The sequence below is a fragment of the Otolemur garnettii genome, unplaced genomic scaffold, assembly GCF_000181295.1.
Source record: "Otolemur garnettii isolate 467f Iridium unplaced genomic scaffold, OtoGar3 scaffold00117, whole genome shotgun sequence".
Classification (NCBI taxonomy): Eukaryota; Metazoa; Chordata; class Mammalia; order Primates; family Galagidae; genus Otolemur; species Otolemur garnettii.
The window spans coordinates 27,141-40,095 of record NW_003852512.1 but is presented as its reverse complement, the minus strand read 5'-3'; the positions used below and the strand labels follow the sequence as shown (position 1 = coordinate 40,095).

The 12,955-nt window shown below is 41.8% G+C and overlaps 1 protein-coding gene across 1 annotated transcript in view; it reads right to left on the bottom strand.

Annotated features, from left to right (window-relative positions):
- The window catches only part of LOC100945497 (transmembrane 9 superfamily member 2-like), an 85,199-nt gene that overhangs the window by 62,906 nt on the left and 9,338 nt on the right, over positions 1-12,955 (bottom strand). Inside the window, 2 exon segments of the mRNA XM_012809920.1 lie at positions 7,693-7,822; positions 8,028-8,155. Of these exon segments, the coding sequence (XP_012665374.1) occupies positions 7,693-7,822; positions 8,028-8,155 (258 nt within the window).

The window sequence follows — 12,955 nt, the reverse complement described above, 5'->3', positions numbered from 1 at the left end:
GAGCCCAGGAGTTGGAGGTTGCTGTGAGCGTGATGCCACGGCACTCTACCCAGGGGGACAGCTTGAGGCTCTGTCTCAAAAAAAAAAAAAAAAATAATCCATATCCTTTGACTAAGCAATTACACTTACATGAATTTATCCTCCATCAAGACTGTCAACTTACTGTAAGAAAGTGTTGGTTTCCCTACATTTTAGCTGTCACTAGGCATTCCCCTCACAACATGTTTGTTGATCTGAAAGATGAACAATATAATTTCTCAGTGTCATCTTAATTTGTAACTCTTTAATTATGACTGTGCTTAAGTATCAGTTCATCAGATTTAGGTGTGGTTTCTTTGACAAGGTAAGGTGTGCTGTGTTCTTTCATAAATACACTGGCCATTTGCATTTATTTTTCACAAAACAAATTGGAGACTTTGCCCATTTTTCTATTGGACTGTTTGCCTTTTTCTGACTGATTTGCATGCGGGCTCTGTGGATCAAAGAAATCAACCTGTTATCACCTATATTGTCAATAGTCTTTTTTGGTTTTGTGCGGTTTTTTGCTCGTTTTTGTTTGTTTGTTGGTTGGTTGGTTGGTTGGTTGGGGGTTTTTTGCAGTTTTTGGCTGGGGCCACGATTGAACCTGCCACCTCCAGTATATGGGGCCAGTGCCCTACTCCTTGAGCCACAGGCGCTGCCCTTTTGTTTTGTTTGAGACAGAGTCTTACTCTGTCACCCTGGGGTAGAGTGTTGTGGTCTCATACCTCACAGCAACCTCAAATTCTTGGGTTCAAGTGATTCTCATGCCTTAGCCTCTCCTGAATAGCGGGGACTACAGATGCCTGACACAGTGCCTAGCTAGTTTTTCTATTCTTAGTAGAGACAGGGATCTCTCTTGTGCTCAGACAGGTCTCCACCTCCTGAGCTCAAGGGATCCACCTGCCTTGGCCTCCCAGAGTGCTGAGATTATAGGCATGAGCCACCTCACTCAGCCCTAAAAATAGTTTTTCTTGGTATATCAGCTGCATAATTTTATTGCTATTTATTTTATGTGCTATGTAAAGGTTTTTAATTTTTCTTTTCAATTTTACATAGGCCATGTCATCAATCATTTTCTTTCTTTCTTTCTTTCTTTTTTTTCAGACAGAGTCTTACTTTGTCACCCTTAGTAGAGTGCCATGGCATCTTAGCTCACAGACATCTCAAACTCCTGGGCTCAAGCAATCCTCTTGCCTCAGCCTCATGAGTAGCTGGGACTACAGGCACCTACCACAATGCCCACCTATTTTTAGAGACAGGGTCTCACTCTTGCTCAGGCTGGTCTCGAACTCATGAGCTCAAGCAATCTGCCCGTCTCAGCCTCCCAGAGTGCTGGGGTTACAGGTGTGAGCCACCAACCAGTATCAAGCATTTTCTTTATGGTTTCTGGAGTTCATATAGTAAGTATCTTGCTTCCTCATACCATGTTTTCTCTCTTCCTTTAAAGCTTTAATGTACTTTTTTTTTTTTTTTTGAGACAGAGCCTCAAGCTGTCACCCTGGGTAGAGTGCCATGACATCACAGCTCACAGCAACCTCCAACTCCTGGGCTCAAGCGAGTCTCCTGCCTCAGCCTCCCAAATAGCTGGGACTACGGGCACCTGCCACAATGCCCGGCTATTTTTTGGTTGCAGCCATCATTGTTGTTTGGCAGGTCCAGGCTGGATTCGAACCTGCCAGCTCAGGTGTATGTGCCTGGCACCTTAGCCGACCGGCACCAAACCAACTTTAATATAGTTGAAGCTCATTCGGGCAGTAGAAGAATGGAGGCAGAGACCTAGCTCACGTTTTTCTGTCTTGCAACAATTCTTTGTCCTAGCATCATTTACTGAACTGTGTCTCCCAATCTGAATTGCCACCTTTATGATAAACTCCAATTTCCATAAACATTCAGGTCTCTTTCTGGACTTTAGTCTAAACAACTGTTCTGTGCTAGTATTCATTTTTGTAGTATTGTTCAAAGAAATTATCAAAACTTGACTTTCAACTTCTTACAACAAAACAGGAGTTTTTTACTTTTAAATTATGATTGGCTTTGATTAAAATTATCATAGGTTTTGTTTAAAATCAAACCATGGTGGCAATGGTTATACAATAATGTAAATATGCTTAAAGAATTTAAAAACAGGCTCGGTGCCCATAGCACAGTGGTTACAGCGCCAGCCACATACATGGAGGGTGACAGGTTTGAACCCAGCCCCGGCCAGCTAAACAACAATAACTGTAACCAAAAATAGCCGGGCATTGTGGCAGGTGCAGTCCCGGTTACTCAGGAGGCTGAGGCAAGAAAATCTCTTAAGCCCAAGAGTTCAAGGTTGCTGTGAGTTGTGACACTATGGCACTCTACCAAGGGTGACATAGTGAGACCTCTGTCTCAAAAAATAAAAAAGAATTTAAAAGCAGAAAAACCCTATTTCTTAGTCAGACAACTATATATATTTTTTTGAGACAGAGCCTCAAGCCTTCGCCCTGGGTAGAGTGCTGTGGCATCATAGCTCACAGCAACCTCCAACTCCTGCGCTCAAGTGAGTCTCCTGCCTCCACCTCCCAAGTAGCTGGGACTACAGGCGCCTTGCCACAACGCCCGGCTATTTTTCAGTTGCAGCCGATGTCCTTGTTTGGCAGGCCCAGGCTGAATTCAAACCCACCAGCTCAGGTATATGTAGCTAGCGCCTTAGCCGCTTGAGCCACAGGCGCCGAGCCTATATTTCCCATTTTGATTATAAGTATCTAACTGAGCAATTCTAGAACATTTTAGTCTCAGAACCCTAACTCTTAAAAAAATTAAGACTCTAAAGAGCTTTTGTTTATGTGGGTTTTATTGACCTACATTTATTGCATTAGATCTTACAATGAGAATTTTTTTTTTTGATACAGAGTCTCATCTCACTCTGTGCTTTGCGTACAGTGTCATGGCATTATCATAGCTCACAGCAACTTCAAACTCTTGGGCTTGAGCAATCGTCTTATCTCAGTCTCCTGAGTAGCTGGGACTATAGATGCCCAGCTCTATGGCTAACTAATTTTTCTATTTTTAGTAGAGACAGGGTCTCACTCTTGCTGAGACCTCAAACTCCTGAACTCAAGCAATCCACTGACCTTGGCCTCCCAGACTGCTGGGATTACAGGCATGAGCCACCACGCCCAGCCCAAAATGAGACTTTTTCTTTTAAGACAGAGTCTCACTATGTCACCCTTGGTAGAGTGCTGTGGCATCACAGCTCACAGCAAACTCCAACTCTTGGGCTTAAGCAATTCTCTTGCCTCAGCCTCCCAAATAGCTGGGACTACAGGCACCTACCACAATGCCTGGCTTTTTGTTGTAGTTGTCATTGCTGCTTTAGCTGGCTAGGGCCGAGTTGGAACCTACCACCCTCAGTATATGAGGCCAGCACCCTACCCACCGAGCCACAAGTGCTGCCTCCAAAATGAGACATTTTTAAAACACAAGAATACAGAAGTACAAATTCCACACTTCCATGAAGTGTGAAATCATCACACTTCATGTAGCCTCTGGAATATTCCAAGGGGCACTCATGAAAGAATGAAGAAGGTAAGTAACAGCTTAGTACCATTTTGAAAATAGTTTTTACCTTGTAGACTCCCTGAAAAGTTCTCAAAGATTCCCAGACCGCACTTTGAGAATAGCTGGTCTAATTATCCCCAACAAAATTATGAATGACACTATAAACATCTTTTCTCAAACTTGCCTGAAATTTGCGAAGAAAATTCCAAGTGTAAGGGAGATCAGGGAGGAAGAGAAATAAATAATTTATTCTAAAATATATATCTTAGGCCAGGCACCATGGCTCACGCCTAGCACTTCAGGAGGCAGAGGTGGGTGGATTGCTCGTGCTCAGAAGTTTGAGACCAGTCTGAGCAAGAGCAAGACCCTGTCTCTATTAAAAATAGAAAGGCAGGCGCCTGTAATCCCAGCTACTTGGGAAGCTGAAGCAAGACAGTCGGTCACTTGAGCCCAAGAGACTGAGGTTGCTGTGAGTTATGATAATCCCACAGTACTTCTACCCAGGACAACAGGTTGAGACTCTTGTTTCAAAACAAAAAAAGAAAGAACAGGACAGGACAGGAAAGGAAAGGAAAGGAAGATGAAGTAACAAAAGGTAACTACGAGTTTTATTTAAACTTTTACTTAATCTTGAACTCCTGACCTCAAGGGAGCCTTCCACCTTAGCCTTCCAGTGACCTCAAGTGATCCTCCCACCTTAGCCTCCCAGTGACCTCAAGTGATCCTCCCACCTTAGCCTCCCCTAGAGCTAGGATTAAAGGCATGACCTACTGCACCCAGCCCCAGACTTGATCTTGAAAGACTTAGTCTTTAAGTTTTCCCAAAGAACCCACTTTATTTTTTTAAACTTTTATATTTTTTATTTCAAAATTTTAAGAGGGCATCCCATGTGCAAGACATGAACAGACCCTTCTCCAAGAAGACAGACAAATGGCTAACAAACACATGATAAAATGCTCATCGTCCCTAATCATCAGAGAAACGCAAATCGAAACCACCCTGAGATATCACCTAACCCCAGTAAGACAAGCTCACATCACAAAGTCCCAAAGCTGCAGATGCTGGCATGGATGTGGAGAGAAGGAAACACTTTTACACTGCTGGTAGGACTGCAAACTAATACAACCTCTTTGGAAATAAGTATGGAGACTCCTCAAAGAGCTAAAAGTAGACCTTCCATTTGATCCCATGGCCCATTGCTAGATATCTACCCAGAAGAGAAAGGATCATTTTACCATGAGCTCATTTGCCCTGGAATGTTTGTGGCAATTCAATTTCAAACCCCAAGGCATGGCATCAATCCAAGTGCTCATCAATACATGAATGGATTAATGAACTATAGCATATATATACCATGAGATTCTATTTGGCCATAGAAAAGGATGTAGACTCTGCATCTTCTATGTTAGCCTGGATGGAGCTTGAAGAGCATTGTTTTGGTGGAGTACCACAAGAATGGAAAAGCAAATATGCAATGCGCTCAATACTAATATTAATCAATAGATAAACAACTACACTCCCACAGGAGAGAAAAACACAATTGCTTTCAAGAGGAGGAGGGTGAAGAGGTAAAAGGGAGAGGAAAGGAGAGAGGAGGATTGATAAACTCTCACCTACTGGGCATAATGTAAGGGTATACAGCACATTTCCTGGGTGAAGGACTCAACTATAATTTGAACTTTATCTAACAAATGCAAAGAATGTAACCTAATAATTTGTATCCTCATATACTCTGAAATAATTTTTTTTTAAATTAAGGGGATATGATTGTTTTTGTTACATGGATATATTTTATAAAGCCTAAGTTGGTTCTGTCACTGTGCCTATCACCTGAATGCTGTTCACTGTGCCCAGTAAGTACGTTTTTACCCCTCCCCTCCTTTCCCCCAGAACTCACTTTCGTATATGGTCTCAAACACAGACTATAATAATGAAAATTTCTCCCGTTCATTAACTCCTCTTTTCTGTTAGTTTACCCTTACTTTAAAAGAACTATCAAGCAAGCAGTTGTTTGTGGCTTCTCCTACCACTTTCACTGTTTCCCACTGTTAAGAATACATACCACTGGAGATACAGGAGACAATGTGAGGAAGTAGATAGAAAGACAATTTTTACTTTACTTTTTTATATATTTACTTGAAAGTAGATGAATAAAAAATATAAGTATATTGCAGCAGCACCTGTGGCTCAGTGAGTAGGGTGCCGGCCCCATATACTGAGGGTGGCTGGTTCAAATTCGACCCCGGCCAAACTGTAACAAAAAATAGCGAGGCATTGTGGCAGGCACCTGTAGTCCCAGCTCCTCGGGAGGCTGAAGCAAGAGAATTGCTTAAGCCCAGGAGTTGGAGGTTGCTATGAGCTAGACGCCACAGCACTCTACTGAGGGCAATAAAGTGAGACTCTGTCTCTAAAAAAAAAAAAAAGAAAAGAAAAGAAACACTTTCCTTTCACTTAAAAAAAAAAAAAAAAAAAGGAGAGGCTGGCTCATGCCTATGCTCCTAGCACTCTAGGAGCCCCAGGTGGGTGGATCGCCTGAACTCAGGAGTTCTATCCTAGCCTGAGCAAGACTGAGACCCTGTCTCTACTAAAAATAGAAAAATTACCCAGGCATTGGGGCAGGCATCTATAGTCCCATCTACTCGGGAGGCTGAGGCAAGAGGATCACTTCAGCCCAAGACTCTGAGGTTGCTGTGAGCTATGATGCCCATTGCACTCTACCGAGGACAATAAAGTGAGACTCTGTCTCAAAAAATGAATAAAATAATAAAATAAAGTAAAATAAAAATAACAAGAGTACTATCAGTTAGACAACCAAGATAGAAAACTGAGTTATCCTATATGCTCCCTTACATTTTCCTTCACCCCTATCACTGATCACACGGAGTCTCCACATATAAAAGAGGTGAAAAGCAAGCTCTTCCATGCCCACTCAGCCTGTCCTTTAGCTTCCATGGCAAGCCCGTGACATTTCTGCTACCCTAGGGCCCAACAGAAGAAGACAGTTTGCTTTTTTGCTTTTTTTTGAGACAGAGTGTCACTCTGTGCTATGGGTAGAGTGCCCTGGCTCCATAGCAACCTCAAACTCTTGGGCTCCAGCAATCCTCTTGCCTCAGCCTTTCCGGTAGCTAGGACTACAGGCATCTGCCACAACACCCAGTTAGTTTTTCTATTTTTAGTAGAGATGGGGTTTCACTCTTACTCAGGGTGGTCTGGAACTCCTGAGCCAAGCAATCCACCTGCCTTGGCCTCCCAGAGTGCTAGGATTACAGGCATGAGCCACTGTGCCCATCCCAAACTCCTGATCACACTGATTTCTCTACTAGAAATGCTCGTCCTCCCATTTGCCTGATAAATACTATTTCTTTTTTTTTTTTTCAGATTAATGTGAGGTTACAAACAATTAGGTTACGATGTTTACATTTGTTAGGTAGACTCTCTGTTGTAGTTGTGTCCAGGAGGTGTGCCATATACTCTTACATTGTGCCCATTCAGGGGGAGCACACCAATCCCCTACCCTCCTCCCCTCTCCCCCTCTTGAATTGAATTGAGTTTGTCTCATGTGTGGGCGTGACAAACACTACTTCCATACCTCCATTATGTACCCCTTGCACCTTTGCACCTTAGTCTCCTACCATATGGATAATACTATATTGATTCGTTTGCATATCTATCTCACTACTTTAATCTTCTAGAGGACAAAGACAATGTCTATTTGTCCTTATACCCCTAGCACCTAGCACAAAGCCTGGAAGATGATAAGCATGCCATTAATGTTTAATCAGACACTGTACAGAAAAACAAAAAGTGAACTGGTAAGTAAAGCAACATTCCTATATTTTTTTCTTTTTTTGAGACAAAGTCTCACTAAATCGCCCTTGGTAGAGTGCTATGGCATCACAGCTCACAGCAACCTCAAACTCGTGGGCTTAAGAAATTCTCTTGCCTCAGCCTCCCAAATAGCTGGGACTACAGGTTCCCACCACAACGCCCAGCTATTTTTGTTGTTATAGTTTTCATTGTTGTTTAGCAGGCCCGGGCCAGGTTCAAACCCGCCAGCCCGGGTGTATGGGGCCGGAGCCCTAACCACTGAGCTACGGATGCTGAGCCAATATTCCGATATTGATATAGTAATTGCTCAATACTTACATGGGCAATGCAATCATGTTTTGATATGCTACCATCGGTAATAAAACATCCTATTGGAAATCCTGTTTTGCAGTACTTTTGTCCACTTTCCATATCACGACACCATGTTACTGGCATATTATCAATAATCCTAAGTATAAATATTTGAAAAATAAAAGATTTAACAAGCACTTCACATTAAGTTAACAGCATCTTACATATATTTAAGTTCAAATTTTTAACCAAACTCAAGTCACAAAAAATAGTATGCAATTTCTAACATGTACATATCTACTAAAAGTACTTTTGAACGGAAGGGAAAAATTAAGTCATGTTATTTCAGATGTCATACCTACCAGTGATGCTGGTAATTTAGTTGTATTCCTTTCATCAAAAAAGCCAATTTGTTCCTTTCATCTTTATTTCCTGGATCATAAGATCTTACACAAACTTTTATACATGTTTCTGTTTTGTTAAAAGAAAACTGTTGAGAAAAAATTCAAAAATATTAAGGGATTTGACTAAATTTTATAATTCAAATGTCACGATATATGCAAATCATCTTACAGGTAAAACTTTTCTTCAAAGACTTCATCCTGCCATTATTCTATACATTTTCTCTTCTAAATATTAATTCATGACTGAAACAATGACAGTAGACACATTCTCACACACGAAGTTGTCAGCACTGAACAAAAGAATTTACCTTCTTCAATATATAAACGAGCCAGGATATAAAATCCACTGTACTTTCCTAAAAACTACCCTGATATAAAATCTTTCGCTTAAAAGTGATAGTAAAATCGACTATAGTGAATTTGAACTCTGTGAATACACAAAAAATATACCATTGAATTAGACACTTTAGATGGGTGAATTGCATGGCCCGTGATTTTTCTCTCAATAAAGCTGTTACCAAAAAATGTGTTAATAAAATATTTTATGCCTTTAATATGAAATCTTGGTTTATAAGGTCTATATGGAGGATTCTCAAGGCACAGTGCCAGTGTCATTAATCAGGAAATAATGGGGCTCAGCACCTGTAGTTCAGTGAGTAGGGCACCAGTCACATACACCGAGGCTGGCAGATTTGAGCCCGGCCCAGGCCTGCTAAACAACAATGACAAGTACAACAAAAAAATAGCCATGGCTATTGGCATTGTGGTGGGCACCTATAGTCCCAGCTACTTGGGAGGCTGAGGCAAGAGAATCACTTAAGCCCAAGAGCTGAAGGTTGCTGCGAGCTGTGATGCCACAGCACTCTACCGAGGGCAACATAGTGAGACTCTGCCTCCAAAAAAAAAAAAAAGAAAAAGATCTGGAAATAATGAAAGAGAATAAACAATGAAAAAAAGACACCTAATGGAAAAGTAATATTCATGACCCTGACAGGAGTGCAGCCATTTTAGAAAATCAGTTCTGAATCCAGCAATCCCCTCCTCAGACTCCTGGAGTGCATCAAGGCCAGAGTTCCTGGAAACACCCTACCCAAATCCTGGCCAACACTAAGGATTTCTGGCCCTAAGAGAAGAGCCCTAGTCAGTACTCCAGGCTCACTGTCTCATCATGGCTATACTGATAAGGCTAATAAAAGCCTTTTACAAATGTGTGGGAGCTGAGTTAACATCTGGTCAGTCTCCAGGTTTCTTTTTACCTCTTAATATGTCTTTCCTTGTCTCTGGACTGGCCTCCTCTCCTTTCTTTTGGACCCTCAACCCGGTTCTATGCCAGAACCTCTCAACCTCATGGCCTAAAATCATGCAAATGTTAACGAAAAACTCCTTATTGGCAGCTGAATCATAAATCACTGCCAAGTTTCTTCAATCCAATGGGCAGCATTTCTCACTAATGTGCCCTTTTCTGTTAGAATAATGGCACTCCACAAAGGCATTGTGTGCAACTTTAATCAACGAGCTAATGCTGAACACACAATCAATGTAACAGACCAACAGAAAACTCCAAAATATACCCATACAACAATGCCTAGGTGAATTTTTACAAAGTTGCAAAAGCAATTCAATGGGAAAAATACAAAATTTTCAACAAATTGTATTAAAGCAATCAGACATCTATTCTGCTCTTTCAGGCAAGAAAAAGAATCTCAACTTTAACTTCATATCTTATATGAAAAAGACTCAAAAGAGATCATAGACTTAAATATATAAAGAAAAATTATAATGGGGGGGACAGAGTTTCACTTTATCGCCCTTGGTAGAGTGCTGTGACATCACAGCTCACAGCAACCTCCAACTCCTGGGCTTAGGTGATTCTCTTGCCTCAGCCGCCTGAGTAGTTGGAACCACAGGTACCCGCCACAACTCTCAGCTATTTTTTTTGTTGCAGTTTGGCCAGGGCCGGGTTCAAACCCGGCACTCTCAGTATATGGGGCCTGCGCCCTACCCACTGAGCTTCAGACGTCGCCCTATAAAACTTTTTTTTATTGAGATAGAGTTTCACTCTGCTGCCCTGGATAGAGTGTCATGGCATCATAGCTCACAGCAACCTCAAACTCTTGGGCGTGAACAATCCTCTTGTCTCAGCCTCCAGAGTAGCTGGGATTATAGGTGCCTGGCACAATGCCTGGCTAGTTTATAAAAACTTTAGAAGAAGCAGTGCCTGTAGCTCAGTCAGCAGGGCGCCAGCCACATACACCAAGGGTGGCAGGTTCAAACTCAGCCCAAGATAGCTAAAAAAAAAAAAAAATAGAAAGAAAAACTGAGGCAAGAGGATCACTTGAGCCCAAGAGTTGGAAGTTGCCATGAGCTATGATGCCACCACACTCCACCCAGGGTGACAGCTTGAGACTCTACCTCAAAAAAAAACTTTAGAAGACTGGAAAAACATTGGAGAAACCTAAGGCTATGCAAAGTCTTCTTAGACATGACACCAAAAATGCAATTCATAAAAAGAAAACTTGATAATTTAACCTCATCAAAATTTAAAACTTGTGGTTTGGCGCCTTAGTTCAGTGGTTAGGGTGCTGGCCACATGCACCAGGGCTGGTAGATTCAAACCCAGCCTGGCCCTGCTAAACAACAACAACTACAACAAAAAAATAGCCAGGCATTGTGGTGGCGCCTGTAGTCCCAGCTACTTGGGAGGCTGAGGCAAGAGAATCACGTAAGCTAAAATGTTTGAGGTTGCTGTGAACTGTAACGCCATAGCACTCTACCGAGGGCAACATAGTGAGACTCTGTCTCAAAAAAAAAAAAAAAAATTAAAACTTGCTTGGCGAAGACCCTGTTAAGATAAAAAAAACACAAGCAAGCTACAAACTTGAAGGAATTATTTGTATTCCACTCTCTCAACAAAGGCCTCAGATCTAGAATATATTAAAAAGTCTGAAAACTCAGAGGGACTTTACCTAAAAAATGTAATCAGTGTAACCTGGTTTCTTGTACCCTCAATGAATCCCCAACAATTTAAAAAAAAAGTCTGAAAACTCAACCATAAAAGAACAAATAATCCTATTAGAAAATGGACAAACAGGGAAACATTTCACTGAAAAGGATATATGAAGGGCAAATAATCACATGAAAAGGTGTTCAACATTAACCACTAGGAAGAAGGAAATTAAAACCACAGTGAGGGCTGGGCACAGTGGCTCATGCCTATAATCCCAGCACTCTTGAAGGCCAAGGCGGGTGGATAGCTTTAGCCCACAAGTTCAAGACCAGCCTGAGCAAGAGCCAGACTCCATCTCTAAAAATAGCCGGGCGTGAGCAGGTGCGGTGGCTCACGCCTGTAATCCTAGCACTCTGGGAGGCTGAAGCAGGTGGATTGCCTGAGCTCAGGAGTTCTAGACTGGCCTGAGCCAAAGTTAGACCTTGTCTCTAAAAGGAATATCTGGGCGTTGTGGTGGGTACCTATAGTCCCAGTTACTTGGGAGGTTGAGTCAAGAGAATCACTTAAACCAAGGAGTTTGAGGTTGCTGTGAGCTATGACACTATGGTACTCTACTAATGGCAACAAAGTGAGACTCTGTCTCAAAAAAAAAAAAAAAAACAGTATGAGACCCCATTCTCTACTAAAAATAGAAAAACTAACTGGGTATTGTGGCCAGTGCCTGCAGTCCCAGCTACTAGAGAGGCTGAGGCAAGAGGATCACTTGAGCACAAGAGTTTGAGGCTGTTATGAGCTATGATGCCACAGGCCTCTACCCAGGGTGACAAGAGTAAGACTGTCCCCCCCCTAAAAAAAACCCCAAACCCCACAGTGAGATATCACTACACACCCACCTATCAGGAAGGCTAAAATAAAAAATAGTGACAACACTAAGTACTAACAAAGATGTAGAAAAACTGGATAATTCACACATTGCTGGTTGGAACATAAAATGATACAGTCGCTGTGGGAAACAGGCAGCTTCTTAGAAAACTAAACATGCAACTGTCATACAACCCAGCCATTGTACTCTTGGGTGTTTATCCCAGAAAAAATGAAAACCAAACTGCACAAAAAACTTACACACAAATACTCATAGCAGCTTTACTCATAGCAATCAAAAGCAAGAAATAGCCTAAATGTCCTTCAGTGGAGTGAATAGTTAAACCAACATCAATGCCATGGGATGAACTATAGGTATTGATATACACGACGACCTGGTGGACCTCAAAAGAATCATGCTAAGTAAAAGAAGCCAATCCCAAAAGGTTATACACCATATGATTCCATGCATATAATCATTCTTGAAATAACAACACAAGAAGAGATTAGTGTTTGTCAGGGTTAAGGAATGTTGGACAGGGTTGGGGACCACTGTGAAAGCAGAAGCATAGGGAGACTTGTGGTGATGAAACTATCTGTAACTTGAAAAAAAATGTATAAACTGGCTCAGCGCTCATAGCTCAGTGGTTAGGGTGCCGGCCACATACACCCAGGCAAGTGGGTTTGAACTGTCCTGGGCCTGCTAAACAACAATGACAACTACAAAAACAATAACAAAAATAGCCAGGTGTTGTGGTGGGCGCCCGTAGTCCCAGCTACTTGGAAGGCTGAAGCAAGACAATCACTTAAGCCCAATCGAGAGTTTGAAGCTGCTGTGAGCTGTGACACCATAGCACTCTACTGAGGGTGACATAGTGAGACTCTTGTCTCAAAAAATATATATATATATAGTATATATATATATACTATATATATATATAAATCTCTACGATATATATATATATGTATAAACAACAACAACAAAAAAACTATTATGACTCGGTGCCTGTGGCTCAAGTGGCTAAGGTATCAGCCACATACACCTGAGCTGGCAGGTTCGAATCCAGCCTGGACCACC